Source organism: Chelonia mydas, chromosome 2, assembly GCF_015237465.2.
Source record: "Chelonia mydas isolate rCheMyd1 chromosome 2, rCheMyd1.pri.v2, whole genome shotgun sequence".
Taxonomy (NCBI): domain Eukaryota; kingdom Metazoa; phylum Chordata; order Testudines; family Cheloniidae; genus Chelonia; species Chelonia mydas.
This window is the reverse complement of record NC_057850.1, coordinates 2039977-2058657: the sequence shown is the minus strand read 5'-3', so window position 1 is coordinate 2058657 and position 18681 is coordinate 2039977. Positions and strand designations below refer to the sequence as shown.

At 45.5% G+C, this 18681-nt stretch overlaps 1 protein-coding gene across 11 annotated transcripts in view; it reads right to left on the bottom strand.

Annotated features, from left to right (window-relative positions):
- The window catches only part of LOC102933829, a 113341-nt gene extending 95872 nt beyond the window's left edge, over positions 1–17469 (bottom strand). For 10 of the 11 annotated variants that reach the window (XM_037891789.2, XM_037891791.2, XM_037891788.2 and 7 more), the window contains exons 1-3: positions 17246–17350; positions 1509–1636; positions 218–405 (exon numbers count right to left, since the gene is read on the bottom strand). In XM_037891789.2, coding sequence (XP_037747717.1) covers positions 218–405; positions 1509–1609 — 289 coding nt within the window. In that variant the 5' untranslated portion in view covers positions 1610–1636; positions 17246–17350. Of the gene's footprint in view, positions 1–217; positions 406–1508; positions 1637–17245 lie in introns of all 11 variants that reach the window. The other variant, XM_037891786.2, reaches the window with a different exon arrangement.
- Positions 17470–18681: the final 1212 nt, after the last annotated feature.

Below are 18681 nucleotides of genomic sequence, written 5' to 3'. Positions count from 1 at the left end.
CAAAAAAATATTACACATCACAACAAACGATCATTCTTTTCAAAAATTCAGAACTATCGTTGGATGTATTACATCAGGCGATAAAGAAACCATAATATAAATGTTAAATAAGCATCAAATAAAGTGATCTATTATGTATATCCTAACATCTAATCCTAAAGAGAAGAATGCACAAGATTCCTCTGGATGCCCTTGAACATCTTCCTTCCACACTTACCATTGATTCTAACATCGTTCACATAAACGCCTGTCAAACTGGAATCCACAAGTCTGTAAGTATCATTGGTTCGAATCACTCTGGCATGAGTCCGGGAAATGTAATCTCTTCTCTCTGAAACTGGACCACTGATGAAATAGTCCACAACATCTTTGTTTCTTCCAATCAGGGTAACTGCCTTATAAAAACTTTAAACAAAGTTTAAAAAAGAAAAAGAAAAAAAAGTCAGATTTTTTTCTCTGTTACATATAGCTTCTCCTGCGGAAGTCTGGATTTCATGGAAAGCAGCGTGATTACAAGAGGCTAGAGACAACACCTCTCACCATACCACAAATAGGTGCAGTAGAATTTCCAAGGTCTAGTAACTCAATTACAGTTGGAGTAATGAATCATCATTTTCTGGTCACTACCAGAGAAGATGCACAGAGCAAAACTAACTCAGCATAATAGGGAGTGGTTTCAGAGAACACAGGGCTCACATTTTCAGAAGTAACCAGTGATTATGGGCGTCTTGATCTGTGGCTGCCCAACTTGACACACATTAAAGGAGCCCAATGGGGGAGGAGGGGAGCAAGAGGTAGTCTGTACTAAGTCCACAGAATACTGTGAGGACTAAGTTACAGCTGATTTTATACAGCATTTTTATTAATGATCTAAAAAAAAGAACAAACAGCTAATAAATTACATTCACAGGCAATAATAAAGTAGGAGGAGTCAAACACCACTCAGGGCATAGAAATAATAATACAAAGGAACCTAGAGAAACTGGAAACATAAGCAGAAGAGAGATTCAACTTATACATCTGGGGGGAAATAATCAACAAAAACCCACTGCACTGACCGTGCCAAGACTGTTCTGTTAAATATTCAAAGTGGCAAAGTCAAAACTGTCCAAGCAAGCTGTGAGAACCAAAGACTTGTAAGGGGAGCTGGTCAGGCTTTTAGGTTGATCAGCTGGTATCTAAGCCAGGCCCTCAAAAGGTTCTGGGACCCATACTGAGAGAAATTCAATACAATTTATAAAATTGATAGAGTTACAATTCTCAAACTAAAATAAAATCAAGAAAACAAAGGTAAGCTACGATTAACAATATTAAACTAAACTAAGAAACATACTCTATCAAATCAGACTCACACCATAACAAGTTAGTCTCAATACTGGACACAGTCTACAATATGGACCATCGCCACTCATATTTAACATGGAACACAGCCCATAAAATACAAATCCCAGCATGTAGTGTTCATTCTTGAGCAGAGCAGCCCAAGAGCTGTCTTACACAGTACTCACTGGATAACCTCGGCAACACCGAAGACAGAAGCTTTGCGGCCTATACTGCGCAGGTGACACTGGTTGAGCCCCCCTCCGCGCGTTTGGCAGATGGTTGCCATTTCAGAGAATACGAGCTTGCTTTACATCTGGAGGGGGGAAAAAATAAATTAAAAATAAAGTGAATGAAGCATGTAAGTTTCATACCGCTCACAAAAACACTCCCACTTTATCTACAACCCTTCAATGCATTTATCCCAGAAACATCAAATATCACCATCCACAAAGTGAACTCAAGAAGCAGTCCAGGGTCAAATGTGGACGACCAAGTTCCACGGCCAACAAGTAAAGTTAACATAGCTTTTTCTTTCTAGGGTCCCTCAGTTATACAGTGCTTTCCAGCCCAAGGATCCCAAAGGCTTAACAAATTATGTATATATTTCCATGCCCATTATGGAAATATAACCAACCTTGGTATGGAACGTCGTAGATCTTGCACACAACAACATTATACAATCATTATTAATTTTCTGGTCCTAAAAAAGAGAGTGTCCTTTTCATAGATTCCAAGGCCAGAGAGGAACACTGTGGTCATCTAGTCTGACCTTCTGTATAACTAAGTCAGAGAACTTCCCCAAAATAATTCCTAGAGCATAATTTTCAGATCAACATCCAATCTTGATTTAAAATTGCCAATGATGGGGAATCCACCACAACTCTTGATAAACAGTTCCAATGGTTTATTACCCTCACTGTTAAAAAATGTATGCCTTATTGCCTGTCTGAATTTGACTAGCTTCAACTTTCACAGCCATTGGATCGTGTTATATCTTTCTCTACTAGATTGAAGAGTTGATTATCAAATATTTCTTCCTTACATATTGTCAGGGTTCCTTCCCCACTCTGAACTCTAGGGTACAGATGTGGGGACCCACATGAAAGACCCCCTAAGCTGATTCTTACCAGCTTAGGTTAAAAACTTCCCCAAGGTACAAACTTTGTTTAAAACGCTTGGTGGAGGCAGCATACTGTTCAAGGCCAAGGCAAAGAACAGGGAAAGAGACCACTTGGAGACGTCTTTCCACAAAATATCCCCCCAAGCCCTACACCCCCTTTCCTGGGGAAGGCTTGATAAGAATCCTCACCAATTTGTACAGGTGAACACAGACCCAAACCCTTGGATCTTAAGAACAATGAAAAATCAATCAGGTTCTTAAAAGAAGAATTTTAATTAAAGAAAAGGTAAAAGAATCACCTCTGTAAAATCAGGATGGAAAATACTTTACAGGGTATTCAGATTCAAAACACAGAGGACCCCCCTCTGGGCAAAACCTTAAAGTTACAGAAAACAAGAATAAACCTCCCTCTTAACGCAGAGAAAATTCACATAAAACAAAAAGATAAACTAATCCGCCTTGCCTGGCTTACCTCTACTGGTTTTAATATTGGAGACTTGGATTAGGATGGGTTGGGGAAGATGGATTTCTGTCTGGCCTCTCTCAGTCCCAAGAGAGAACAAACATGTAAACAAAGAGCACAAACAAAAGCTTTTTCCCCCTCAAGATTTGAAAGTATCTTGTTCCCTTATTGGTCCTTTGGGTCAGGTGCCAGCCAGGTTAGCTGAGATTCTTAACCCTTTACAGGTAACAGGATGTTGCCTCTGGCCAGGAGGGATTTTATAGCACTGTATACAGAAAGGTGGTTACCCTTCTCTTTATATTTATGACACATATAGACTGTAATCAAGCCACCCCTTAACCTTCTCTTTGTTAAGCTAAACAGATTGAGTTCCTGGAGTCTATCACTATAAAGTGTAATTTTCCTGTCCTTTAATCTTTCTAAAGGCTCTTCTCTGAACCCTCTCCAATTTATGAACATCCATCTTGAACTGCAGACATCAGAACTGGACACAGAATTCAAGCAGTGGTCAAACCAGTGCCAAATACAGAGGTAAAACAGCGCCTCTATTTCTACTCAAGATTTCTCTGTTAATGCATCCAAAGATCACATTAGCCCTTTTGGCCACTGCATCACATTCGGAATCCATGTTCAGTTGATTATACACCACAGCTTCCAAATCTTTTTCAGGATATAGTCCCCCCATACTGTATGTATGGCCTACATTCTTTGTTCCTAGATGTATACATTTACCTATATTAAAATGCATTTTGTTTGCTTCTGCCCATTTTATCAATCAATCCAGATTACTCTGTATCAGTGACCTATCCTCTTCATTATTTAACCCCTTCCCCAATTTTTGAGTCATCTGCAAACTTTATCAGTGATGATTTTATGTTTTCTTCCAAGTCATTCATAAAAAATGTTAAATACCATAGGGGCCAAGAACTGATCCCTGCAGCACCCCACTAGAAACACACCTGCTCAGTGATTCCCAGCTAGCCAGCTCCTAATCCATGTAATGTATGCCATGTTAATTTTATATCATACTCGGTTTTTTAATCAAAATGTTTTGCAGTACCAAGTCAAATGCCTTACAAAGATCCAAGTACAGTAACTCCTCGCTTAACGTAGTTATGTTCCTGAAAAATGCGACTTTAAGTGAAACGATGTTAAGCAAATCCAATTTCCCCATAAGAATTAATGTAAATGGGGGGGAGGGGGGAAGGGTAGCTAGGTTCCAGGGAAATTTTTTTGGCCAGACAAAAGACTATATTTTACACACACACACACACAGTATAAGTTTTAAACAATTTAATACTGTACACAGCAATGATGATTGTGAAGCCTGGTTGAGGTGGTGGAGTCAGAGTGTGGAATAGGGTGGGATATTTCCCAGGGAATGCCTTACTGCTGAACGATGAACTAGCACTCTGCTGAGCCCTCAAGGCTTAACACGTTGTTAATGTAGCCTCACACTCTACAAGGCAGCGCGAATGTAGGGAGGGGAGAGCGCATATCAGAGACAGACAGAAAGACACACCGTGTGTGTGAGAGAGAGAGAGACGTGCACTGCCCCTTTAAGTACGCTGGCCCCACTCTAAGTACACTCCTTTTTAAAAAGAAAAGGAGTACCTGTGGCACCTTAGAGACTAACAAATACAAGTACTCCTTTTCTTTTTGCGAATACAGACTAACACGACTTCTACTCTGATTCCCTTTTAAGTAGATCAGCAAATTGAGACAGCAGCTGCTGCCAGCAAGGTCCCTCTGTCCTGAGCCCCGTCATGTCCCCCCGCTCCATGGAGATGGCCCGATGCGGTAAAGGAGCAGGGGAGAGGACGAAACCCTGACATTAGCACCCCTCTTCCCGCCCCACCCACCCCCACCGCCACTTGCACAGCAAGCAGGAGGCTCCCGGAGCAGCTCCAAGGCAGAGGGCAGGAGCAGCACAGGGCAGTGGGGGAGGGACAGCTGAACTGCTGGCAACTGCTAGCCTGCTGGGCAGCTGTTGCACAGGGAACTTAGGGGAGCAGGGAGCTGATTGGGGGCTGCCGGCCCACCCTGGTTCGAAGCCCCCACCAGCTAGCTGCAAAGGGCTGCTCTTCCTGCAAGCAGTGGACAAAGCAGGCGGCTGCCAAACAACGTTATAAGGGAGCATTGCACAACTTTAAACGAGCATGTTCCCTAAATTGATCAGCAACCTAACAACGAAACAACATTAACCAGGACAACTTTAAGTTAGCAGTTACTGTATGTTACCTCAACACTATTTCCTTTACCCACTAAACTTGTAATCTCAAAAAAATTATCTAGTGTGATTTTCCATAAACCCATGTTGATTGGCATTAAATTACCCTCCTTTAATTCTTTACCATTGAGTCCCATATCACCTGCTCCATTATGCTGAAACATCATTAGTTATTTAGGCCAGAAGAAATTTGGCCAGAGCACTGAGTTAACAAAAAAGCCACAGAACTTTAATGAAAACTGGACTAGACCCTGGTTTTATGTCTCATCTGACAGACAGCAGCTCACCGACTCTTAGCATCATACAAACTCAAGGACCAATACAGCAGCTCTTACAAAAGGCAAATGGGCATTTTACCCACACAAGGAGTGAAAGATTAGCCCATGCCTGGAAGTTCCACGGAATCAGCAAGTCTACATCCAACTCTTCAGTCATTAAGAAAGGAGGGGAAAAAATGCATCCCACACAAACTTCCAAAAGCTCATACTGATCTTTTAATCAATGACTTGTGACTAGTAGTTTATGTTTATCATTTACCAGCTTAAATCTGTCACTCTGAAGAGGCTTTATATTCATTACTAACTAGATGAGCATCAGTGGCCACTGCCATCGCAATCATCTCTTGCCTACCAGCACTTAACTATTCCAGCATTTGGGTTAACGTTAACAACTCCTTATTCACCAGAAGAAGAAAAAGCAGAAAGGATTGAAGCTAGATTTAGAACCTGGTGTGTTAAGTCTTCATACTCCTCTAGCATCCTAGAGGACCTTAAAACTTGTTACACTGGTACCCTCTCCCTCACCCCAGCCCTGCTCCCTCCCAATGTCTGTCAGAAAGTTGTTAGCTCTCTGGGGCAGAGACAATGTCTTCCAAACGGATGTGCTAGTTCAGTGCCTACCGCAATGGGGCCCCACATCCCAAACGAAGGCTTTGGTTGCTACTGCAATTCAAAATAAGTGGTCAATTAACATAGCATCTATGGCTTGGGATTATTTGCCTGCATTGGTTACCACTACAGGGGAAAGAGCCTGCACTTTCTGGAGAACAGTGTTCATTTGCATGCACCCCGGGCAGGACATACAAGAGCGAGAAGCCCAACGATCTATCCTGTTAGTTCTGGCATACTGCTAGTAGAGCTTAGAAATACTTCCCCATAGAGTTCTGGCGCATGAAGGTCTGGACACAAACCCAGAAAGCTGTCTTACATATCACTAAAACAGAAACTTTTGAGACATGTGGTAGAGCACATCTTAGACCTGGTGGAGTGAGATCTCTAGCTCATAGCATGCATCAACTTGGACAGTGTTAGAATGGAAGTTAGGCAACGTCTAGTATCCTCCATGCACAACAAATAATCTGGGTGATCTCTGTAGCCGGACACGGCCCCGTCCATGGCTTGGCCTCTGCCAGGCAGAAGCAGCTTCTGCTCCATGGGGAGGAGGGACAGCCCATGCCCCGTCCCTCCCCCCCATCTGTCTGTGCAGGTTTCTACATCTGTGTAGGTTTCCTGTTGTTACAAAACCACAACCAGCGGAAGCTCTTAAGGGCTTGCTTAAAGCTATACTACCAATTGTATTCATGCTTATGAATATGTAATCAATATGTAAGGAATAAGCGAGATAGTGTGAGTGTAAGAAACCAATCACAAGGCTTGAACCGAAATATTACTGTGTAAGGATAATCAAGGTGTATATGGGACTGTATATAAACCTACGGCAGTAGCAGACAGAGAGAGATGTAACCTATGACTCAGGACCGGACCGGAAGCAGTAAAGCCCTCCCATATATCCGAAGGGATGTCAAGGGTTTTAGTCGCCTAGCGGTTCGATCTCTGAGAACCTGGAACCTGGCCAGTCTCAGTCACCTAAGATCGAAAGGAACATCTGCACCTGCAGCCTGCCACCAGTATGAATGGAATGTGTGAGAGAGTATAATTGCGTAAATAAGGGAAGCAAGCAATAAATCAGCCCTCAGTTCTGCTTTAGTTCAACCTTTGTGGTTATTTCTTGGCTGGTTCCAAGAACGGGCAACAATCTCTAGTTTAGTCCTATTTAGAGACTAACAAACCAATGTTTTCAAAACAGATGTTTCAAGTTAGGCAGGCCCCTAAATTGATTGTACTGGAAGCTGCAGGAGCTCAGCATGAAATTCAGGCCACATTTAGGAGGCTAAACTTGGGTTCCCAGGTTTAAAAAAAAATTACCTCATACACTTATCTAAACATGTAACGGAGCCTTCCTTCCATTAACACAACTGTCTAAGTGGAAAGCAGAGATCACTTCAGAGATGAACTAGAGAACAGAGGACACCACATCCCTGCAGAACATGATTACTGATCCACCATATATCAGTACCTGTATCCCACAGCTTCTCTGGGCTGATACAATCACCATCAGGAATGCAGTCTTTTGCAAGAGACTGTGCAGGGATCATTCCATTAACGCTGGTTCCATTAGTTTGGCAAGCACCATATTTAAGACTCAGGACAGGGACAGCGCACAGACAGGAGGAAAGTCCTGAGGTAGGGTGAGCACACAACAGAGTTCTAGACAGGAGGAAGAGAAGCTAAAATGATAATCTTATGAACTCTTTTAGAGCTAGGAAAGAAACTGAGTTGCCTGAGATGAAGTACCAACAGCACAGAACAAAGGAACTGGAAGACTTTCCTTCAATCGTACCCAGATGGAGAACGATTTCAACTTCAGAAAGCCTTTGCCCAAAAGCCTTTTGCTCTCTGATCTCCAGAAATTTTTAAGGGCCTTTATCAAGAGAAGAGAGTTTGTCCCAGGTGAGAAACTTAGCTAGTGTTACTTGGTAGTTAGCTTTTGACTTCCCTCCCCAGAAGTGGGTAGTGAGAAACAAGAGGAACCAAAAAGTTGATTTCTCTGTGGCAACTGAAATAGAAATATTCAAGTCCTTGAGGGACTAGATACCCACAGGTTTCAGCCTTGGATGGAGAGGATATGGAAGCTGGAATTAACGAAAGATTTTTTTGCCCGTTAAAAAAAAATCCCCTGATTTATTGGGAGGGCCACTCTGCCAGGTTGCTTTATCTAATGGATGTTGAACATGAGAGACTTTTTTTTGATCTGGTGTTCTTCTTGGCCCAATGTCTCAGCCTCCAAGACTTCTTCCAAAAAATTTTAAGTCATTCAGAAGGGGAGAGCAAGAGAAGGCTGTTGGTGGTGCTACAGCACAATCTGATGAAGACAACACAGATGGGAACCCTCTGGGATAGGGCTGTCTGGGATCTTTTGACCCTCCCAATCCTCTGAAAATCATGGTTAAAAAGTCAGCTGCCAGCAAGAATGTCTTGAGGTTCTTTTTCCTCCCTTCCAGACGAGCATAAACGAATCTTGAGACATACATTGTTGAGCCCAATAAAGCCAATATGCTGTGGTTCATAAGGATATGGTAGACTTACCTCTGAAGAAATGAACAAGCTGACAAACACTAGGACCCAATCCCCAGCACAACCAACACAACATCATGGACAGAAAAACTAATATTGTGACACCAAAGCTTCAATTGCTTGGAGCATCTGACACAGGATCCCCAGAGCCAGAAGCCATCAATGCTGGAAACTCTGATGTTAAGACACTGGCAACAGCAGATGTTGAAAATGCTAGTATCAGTAAGAGTTCAGACACACAATCACAGGCATTGTGATGACAAACCACTGAGGAGATTCTTGAGCTTAATGACTCTTTCTCTACCTCCACAACCCTCAGGGAGACTAGCAAAGCAGTCTCTTTGGAAGACACAGCAAGTTCATCATGAGAGCTCCATGGCTGAGGCAGCACTTCAGGCAAAAGCCAACCCTGTCAAGCTTACAACTGTGGGTTTCAGAGCATCACAGAATCAGAAATGTAGGGCTGGAAAGGACCTCGAGAAATCTTCAAGTCCATCCCCCTGTGCTGACACTGGACCAAGTAAACCTAGACCACCCCGATAGATATTTGTCTAACCTGTTCATAAAAACATCCAATAATGGGAATTTCACAACCTTCTTTGGAAGTCTATTCAAGTTTAACTACCCTTATAGTTAAAAAGTTGTTCTCAATTTCTACCCTAATTCTCCCTTGCTGTAGACTTCTCCTACCTTCAGTGGACACAGAGAACAACTGATCACCATCCTCTTTATAAAAGCCCTTAACATATTTGAAAATTGTTACAAGATTCCCCCTCAGTCGTCTTCTCTCAAGATCAAACATGGGTTTTTAGGTTTTGTTTTTTTTTAAAAAGTCTTTCTTCGTAGGTCAGATTTTCTAAGCCTTTTTTCACTTTTGTTGCTTTCCTTTAGACTCTCTCCAATTTGTCCACATCTTTCCTAAAGTGTGGTACCCAGATTTGGACAATACTCCCAGCTGAGGCCACAACAGTGTAAGCAGAGTGGAAAAATTACCTCCCGGGTCTCAGATACAACACTCCTATTAATACACCCCAGGGTTATATTAGCCTTTTTCACAACTGCATCACATTAAATTTGTGATCCACTATAACCCCCAGATTCTTTTCAGCAGTACTACCACTTAGCCAGCTGTTTTTTGGGGGGTTTTTGGCTTGTGCATTTGATTTTTCCTTCTAAAATGTAGTACTTTGCACTTGTCTTTGAATTTCATCTTGATTTCAGACCAGTTCTCTAATTTATCAAGATCATTTTGACTTCTAAGCCAATTCTCCAAAGTGCTTGCGCAACCCCTTTCAACATGGGGTCATTTTATAAACAAATTCCACTCCATTATCCAAGTCATTAATGAAAATGTACGATTGACCCCTGCTGGGCTCCACAAGATACATGTTCCCAGTTTGGACAGCGAACCACTGATAACTGCTCTTTCAGTGTGGTCTTTCAACAAGTTGTGCACCCACCTTAGTTATTTCATCTAAACCTTTTTTTTCCTAGTTTGCTTATGCAAATATCATGTGGGATAGTGTCAAAAGCCTTCCTAAAAATCAGGCTGTATCATTTCTACTGCTTCCCCCATCCTTTAAGCCAGTAACCCTGTCAAAAGAAGGAAATTAGGTTGGTTTGGCATGACCTGTTACTGACAAATCCATGCTGGCTATTCCTTATAACCCTGTTAATTTGCAAGCACACACAGATAATTGCTTAGTTAACTGCAAGAGAAAGGAACCCTCTAAGAGTCCCCTTATTAGTGTCAGTAGTCCATCGCTGACAAAGACGACGATATTGTTACAATTCTCATTTATGGCTAAGCATATCACTCCAAAATCCAAACCCTGATGCACAGAGTCGGCCACACCAAGGGCAGGGGAACTCCATATCTATGATTTTTGATGATGCAGCTCTGTGGCGTCTTTCACATGCGCCTCAAGATTTTGCCTAATCCACTCAAACCTGATAAATGCTGATCTTACTAGAGAACACCAGTGAATCCTGTTCTAAGGGATTTGCTTGAGTTGAGACTGATGCCAGATCACTGGAGACTGCTCTTCAGGTTATCTTTGAAGTGCTTATACGGAGGACCCTTCTTTCTTTTGCCCGACTCTGCTCCCCATACAAGATCTGTTTTGGGAGACAGTGGTCTTCCATTCTGATGACATGTCTGATCCACCTACATTGTGGTCTCAGTAGCATTTCTTCAATGCTGGTTGTGTTTGCTCTCTCAAGGACCTTAATATTGGTCGCTCTGTCCTGCCAGCGAATGCTCATTATTGAGTGGAGGGAGCACATGTGAAATTGCTCAAGTTATTGAATGTGCTGTCTATAAAAAGTCCAAGTCTCAGATGCATAAAGGAGAGATGTTAGAACCACAGCACCGTAGATCTTCATTCTGGTGGAGACACAAATGTTGTGTTGGTTAAGGACTTTTGTTCAGAGCTGGTCAAGGACCTGCCTGACTTTGCCTCCAGAATTAGTAATTTCCTTATCCAGGGAACCATCACTCAAGAGGGTGCTACACAAATACTTGAACTGATCCACATTTTCCAGCTGTGTGCCTTGGATGAAGATGGCTGGTACTAGGGCATTGGAATGAGGTGCTAGTTGGAACAAGACCTCTGTCTTCCCGAGAGTGATGGTGAGGCTAAAGAGCTGGGATGCTTCAGAAAACCTATCAGTGATGACCTGAAGGTTGTCACGTCTATGGGCCATCAAGGAGCAGTCATCTGCAAAAAAGTGCCTCCACAAGAAGTCTCTCAAGTGTCTTGGTCTTAGAGAGGGAGCCACCGAGGCAGCAGCAGATGTATATCTCCTGATCCAAGTCCCTTGTGGCATGGCTGAGGACACAGTGAAAGAACAAGCTGAAAAGCATTGGAGCAAGTACACAGTCTTGCTTCACTAGATTTGAGATTTCAAATGCATAAGAGTCACTATTGGGGAGCACTTGCACTGTCATGTGGCCATGGAACAGACAGATGGTTTGTATGAACCTTCTTGGGCAACCCAGTTTATGTAGAATAGCCCATATACCCTCTCTGTTGATGGTATCAAAAAGCTTTGGTCAAGTCAATGAAAACTGCATACAGGTCCATGTTCTGCTCTAAAACAAACATATTTCCTGGACTTGCCTTATGACAAAGATCATGTCCGTAGTACTACAACCTGGTCTGAAAACCACACTGCGCTTCTGGAAGATTCTCCTCAGATACGTTCATAATGAGTCTGTTCAGTAGAATGCGAGCTAGTATTTTCCATGCTGTACAGAGAAAAGAAATGTCTCTGTAGTTTCTACAGTCAGCTTTGCTGCCTTTGTTTTTAAACAGTGATACAATAATATAATCGTTGAAGTCTTGTGGCATTTCTTCTTCATCTCAGATGCTAGTCAAGATGGTGTGAAATACCTTGATACCCTTTAAGCCTGCTACTTTGTACAATTCTGCTGAAATACCATCCCTTCCAGATGCTTTGCCAGGGTTCAATTGTTTGATGGCTTTCATGACTTCTTCAACTGATGGAGGGAGGTCGAGATCCTCTTTGATGGGTGTAACTACACTGGTTCTGGTGGGACCCAACTGAGAGTGCCAATTCAGGACAAACTGCTTAAAGCAGGGCAGTTACAGCCCAAGGCTGGGGTTCCCGTGCACACCAAGGCAAACCAAACCAGCCAGACAGAGAAGACTTTGGTTTTACACCACTGACTAACCACAAGTCACACAAACAATTCCCTTAGACACTCCAGTTTCCCAATATCACCACCAGGGCCACTCATTATGGGGACAAATGGTTATGAAAACCAATACCCTAGTAAAAGAAAAAAGGTTCTCTCGATCCCAAAGGACCCAGACCCAGGTCAATATTCAAATGAGATCTTACCCACAAATCACGCTGTTGCCAATCCTTTGGAATCTAAAATCTAAAGGTTTATTCATAAGAAGAAAAAGATATAGATGAGAGCTAGAATTGCTTAAACGGAATCAGTTACATACAGTAATGACAAAGTTCTTGGTTCAGACTTGCAGCAGTGAGAGAATAAACTGCAGGTTCAAATCAAGTCTCTGGAGAACATCCCCAGCTGGGATGGGTCTTTCAGTCCTTGGTTCAAAGCTTCAGTGTAGCAAAGTTCCTCCAGAGGTAAGAAGCAGAACTGAAGACAGGATGGAGGAGCTGCAGCAGCTTTTTATATTCTCTTGCCATGTGGTCTGTCTTTCTTTGTTCCAAAGACAAGCTGTCTATCACATGGCCTTAAAAACCTCAGAGTTCTGTCCACAGGCATGTCCCTGCCTACGTTGCTGAGTTGCAAGGCGTGTCTGCCTTCTCTCAATGGGTCAGTTGTATAGCGGACGGTCCTTAATGGGCCATCAAGCAGGCTAGGCAGAGCTGACACCAACTTGTCTGGGGTGTCACCCAGAAGCATAGCAGAAGTTTGAAATACAGACAGTACAGAGCCAATATTCATAACTTCAACTACAAAAATGACACACACATATAGACAGCACAATCATAACCAGCAAACCATAACCTTGTCTTAGATACCTCATTTGACCCCCTTTATACAAGATTTGGTGCCACTACAGGACCTTGGTTGCAACCATGTTCTATATGGTCCCAGTTCAAGTCAATAACGTTACAATGGGTTTCTCGGATAATTGATCAAGGACACCCAGATTGACTGTGGATGGTCTACTGAGTAGACTATTGAAGTGTTCAGCCCTTAATAGTACCCTTGACATAAAACGCAATAAAATGGGACAATTAGCTAAAACCCTGAATGTTGAGGTGCTTTCAGGCACAGAGACCTTTTTTTGTTTGAAAGTTCTATGATGCAACCTTATCAAATCACATCCAGGACTCATCTGTCTGATGTGGAGAGAGGCCATTGGTCCTTGAATTTTAAGTCTCCCCACTAGGTGGGGCTTGTCAGACCTCTCCTGACCATTATCAGGCACTATTTCTAGTGTTCGAATTTGCATTGCAGGAAGACTAGTCTCTGCTCTTTCCAGGTTTAGACTTGTTCCATTTGCTTTTGCTGCAGTCTCACCTACCATACTTAGGAGTAGCCATGAAAAAAATATTTAGACCTGTAATAAGGTCAGCTATCCTTTTTCGCAGCTTTGGCATTAGGAGGGTTCAGTAAGGTCTTTTTTGATTTATCTGAGGATTCCATCACCACATTGTCTAACAGCTCCCCAATAACTGATCTCTGAATATTTCAAAGCCACTAACATTTTTGGCATATATCACCCTTCCAGGCTCATAACCAGAGGTGCCATCTGGTCATCACATTCATGTCTTCAGCACGTGCCACGACCTCCAAAGCTTCTCTGGTTGCATTGGCTATGAATGCTCAAGCCACTGAGATTTTCTTTAACTCTGAACCACATTGATCTATCCTAACCTTTTTTGGCAGTCCAGCTACCAAACTCAGTCCAGACCCGTATTACTATTGCAAAGCATGTTGCAAAAGCAGAAGACCTCAGAGGGGAAGATGCAGCCTCAAACATATGGCACAGTGGTATTTCCATTCTACGGTTGTTGGGTTCTTTTGGTAAAAAATCCCCTTCCATTTGGATAGCAGTGTCTTTGACCAGTGCTGAAACTGCCCTGTCCACTTTGGGAAGAGACCCAAGATCTGCTTGTGCACTTTCTCCAGGCTTCCCAAAAAAGTCTACAGTCTCAAAGACTTTGACGGTGTTTCCCTTTCAGATTTAATTACTTTTTCCAAAAAGATGTGAACGGGAATGTGTGGTTCAGATTTTAAACAGGCTGGGATTTTTTTTTATTTTATTTTTTTGCAATTTCTGTAGCAGTCTCCTCTTCTCCCTCCTAAGAATCTTTTCTAATGGGCTCATCTGACAGAATACCCAAGTATCTAATCACCTTTTGTAACATCTTCTCAAATGATTACGCTGGAAAAAAATTCCTCTTGCATTGCTTCATCCTGTGTTTCAGATGCTGAGATTGAGAGTTTCATCTCTCTCTTGTGAAGATCTTGAGTTTCCACTTAACTTCTCTCTCTGACTTAGATTGAACAGATTTCCTAGCCAGTTTTTTCTTTGATGGCATGAAGAGGAGGATGAAAATGAATCAAATGATGAAGAACAAGACACAAACAATTCTATTCCCTTTAAGCTTTTTCTTTCCAAGTATGAAAACCTTGTGAGCAGAGCCTTTAAACTCTGATGATCAGCCAGTGGAACAGTTATCCCCAGAAGAACAGACCAGTTTTCTCCTACGTTTCTGAGAATTTCTTGAACCCTTTTCCCCTTTTTCAAATTTTAATTCTTTAGGGAAAATGGGGATTGCAAGCCTGAATCCCATGAACCTCTTCTGCTAGCAGGCATCTCTTTATCTTTGCCCATTTGAGAGTGCATAGGATGCCTGTAAGGAGACAATGCAGCTACTGCCTGGGGCTCTCGAGATGGCAGCCTCTGAGGTAAAAGTGCTAATAATTTTATTAAGATGTTAAAATAAAAAGAAAACGGTACAGAGTTTAAGCATAGAAGTTTCTGGTTATCAGGGAATAAGGTACAGATTGTCAAGGGGTGTGAAGTTCGGTTTAGGAACAGGTGGCGTAAGGAATACATAATCTGCAATATCCTCGATTGGTAAAAGCTTAATGGTCAAAGTACAGACATGGAGATATGGGGGTATGATGTTCATATAATGGCTATGTTCAGGTGTGGAGTATAATGAGTGGATACGATGAGGAGGATAGATTTGCCCTCATTTGGTGAGATTTAATGTTCAGTGAGTTTATGGTTCCAGCTCATATGGTCCAATAGAAAAAGTCTCTCGGTCCCTTTCTCATAGTTGATGCACGATGTCGTACCAGCACACATCTCCTGGTGCTGTTGGTGGCTGGTGAGGTGTTCGATGTAGATGCCCCTGGACCATCGGATGGTGTCCGAGACCATGTTCTACACCAAATCCAAGAGCTCCCTAGCCCACAGAGGAATTTCTTCCCACCTCCATGAAGAATTCCTGACTTCCCCTGGGGCTACACAAAGGAAATCAAACTGCCCACTGAGGACTTGCGCCGCAGGAGGGAACACACATGTAATTGTCTTACCAGCCTCTCTTTGGTTTGTCTGTGACAAATTCAGCCATGGGTTGCTTATGGGTTCTGGGTTGCTTATGGGTTCCCTATACATCAAAGGGCAGCAGCCTGGGGTAACTGCCTCCAGGAGAAGAGCTCTCTCCATTTTTCCACCATTCTTCAAGACATTCATGACCTGGCTGTCAGACTCCCCACAGATGAGGAACCAGCTCCTGGGGCAGGTTAAGGTGGCAAAAGTAAAACCTTTCTGACCTTGCAGATGAGACGGCTGGAGTGCACAATACACACACCATTCCTTCTCCATCCTGGATACAGACCAGGAGGAACAGAGCTTTGGTCTTCCATTTGGACCTTTCTCCAGCATCCTCCTAGTCTGAGCTGCCAGGGGGAAGGGGTTACAGTAGTTCCAGGCAGGAGACAAACCGACTCTTCAGGGTGTTTTTTTTGTTTGTTTTGTTTTTTAATTCTCTCTCTTGCAGTAGATGTTACAGGACGCAGAACAAAACTAAGGAGTCTCCAGAATGTGGGGACTAGTCCCATGTCAGCTGTCCAAGCAACTCAGATTCTACACCCTATAGCTACAGACTGGTGAGGACCCATACTGAAGACCTGTGGCCGTACCCCTGAGAGAGAAGAGGTGACACGGACCAAAAAAAAAAAAAAAAAAGGCAGAAGAGGAGGGGACAAAGCAATTGCCACACCTGGATAGACCAATGTCCATCTAGCTCAGTTTACTGTCTCTGAAGTATCAGAAGAAAGTGCAAGAAACTCCAAAGTGGATAACTTTATTCATTGTCTTACAGCAATGCCTAGCGGCCCCAACTCATCAGATCTCATACAAATAGGTAGTGAGAGTCTCAACCCCAGAGAGATGACAATCTAAATACCCACGACAAACAAGGAGGTAAGAAAAAGTTTCTTCCTAACCCCTGATACTTAGTGGCTGGCTTAGGCCCAACACAAGAGGGTTTATGTACCTGGTATTAAAACCATACATATTTTACTTCTATTTCATAAAGGAATATGCAAGTAGAAGTGCTAAATGAACTCGGGCAATGAACTTCCCAAACTGCAGTCCACAGAGAGCCAGCCAGTCACATGAGTCGCTCTGCTAAAAATCACCTTAGAAGAAATTAAAATACATTAAAAGCTTCCCCCAGTACTCGCTTCCCAAGCGAGCAAGCGCGGCTGTGCCCGCGGGACACGACGCCGCGGGGGCAGGAGGCCGCGCTCCGGCACCTCGGTCCCTTCCCGCCCGCTCGGCCGTGCCGCCGGCCCCTCCGCCGGGAGCCCCTGCCCAAAGCGCGCGGGGGGGGGGGGGGGGGGGGGCCGCAGGGCAGGGCCCGGGGCGCTGGACGGAGCCCGCCGCACGCCAGCCCCTCGGGGCGCCTCCCCCCCCCACGGGGAGCCGCCCACGGGGAGCCGCCCGCGGGGGCCGGGAGGGACCCCGGGAGGTCACCGCCGCATCCCCACCGGCGGGCGGGGGATCAGCCCGGGGGGAACCAGCCGCTCGGCGCGTGGCAGGGGCTGCACCCCCGTCCCCCCCCCCGCCTGGGCCCGGTCACCGCCCGGCCCCGCGCGCGCGCAGCTCCCCCCTCACGGGGACAGGGCGCAGCCGGGACCGCCGGCGCAGGGCGCTTCTCACCGGCTCCAGCTGGCGCGACGCTTTCCCGCGCCCCCGCCGCGCAGTCACCGGCCTCCGCTCCCGCCCAGCTCGCGGCCCGCACCCCACGTGATCCGGGCTACCAGCCAATCCGCTGCGCTCCTCTCGCACCTGGGCACGTGGCGCTCGGCGGCCGTTGATTGGCTGCTGGGGGTTGGCGGGGGAGGCCGGCGTCGCGGGAAGGGAGGGAAACGAAACCGAAAGGCGGCAGCGGGCTGCGGGTTGCGCGGGACAGCGCCTCAGGGGCTCGCGGGGGGCGGGGCCTGGCGCCTCGAAGTGACTCCGCTCGTTGGGGGGTCCCCACGCCCAGCCCCCGTCAGAACAGCGTCACCCCGCCCCCCACGTCACCCCTCACATCGCCCCCCGCCCCCCACATCCCCTGGCCCCCACGTCACCCCCGCCCCCGAGCAGCCTCTGACCCCCAACCCCACACATCATCCCCTGCCCCCATCACCCCCGCCCCCAACGTCACCCCCCCCAGCAGCCTCTGACCCCCACATCACCCCCTGCCCCAACGTCACCCCTGCCCCCGAGCAGCCTCTGACCTCCCGCTCGCCACGTCACCCCCCCGCCCCCCACGTCACCTCCCGCCCTCACATCAATCCCTGCCCCCCACATCACCCCCTGCCCCATCATCCCCTGCCCCCCACGTCACCCCCTGCCCCCCACATCAACCCCTGCCTCCAACCTCACCCCCCGCCCCCACATCATCCCCCGCCCCAACCTCACCCCCTACCCCCCACATCACCCCCTGCCCCCAATGTCACCGCCCGCCCCCACATCACCTCTGTCCCCATCATCACCCCCCACCCCCACATCACCCCCTGCCCCTGAGCAGCCTCTGATCCCCCCGCCCCACACATCACCCTCCACCCCCACATCACCCCCTGCCCCCACATCACCCACAGCCCCCGAGGCCACATCACCCACAGCCCCCGAGCAGCCTCTGACCCCCTGTGACGTTCTGAGCGTGACATAATATCTCATGGAAAGGTGACAGGGCCAGAAAGAGCCAATGAACTCCCAGATTTCAGAGTGGCAGCCGTGTTAGTCTGTATTCGCAAAAAGAAAAGGAGGACTTGTGGCACCTTAGAGACTAACCAATTTATTTGAGCATGAGCTTTCGTGAGCTACAGCTCACTTCATCGGATGCATACTGTGGAAATTGCAGAAGACATTATATACACAGACACCATGAAACAATACCTCCTCCCACCCCACTCTCCTGCTGGTAATAGCTTATCTAAAGTGATCATCAAGTTGGGCCATTTCCAGCACAAATCCAGGTTTTCTCACCCTCCGCCCCCCCACAGACAAACTCACTCTCTTGCTGGTAATAGCCCATCCAAAGTGACCACTGTCTTCACAATGTGTATGATAATCAAGGTGGGCCATTTCCTGCAGAAATCCAGGTTCTC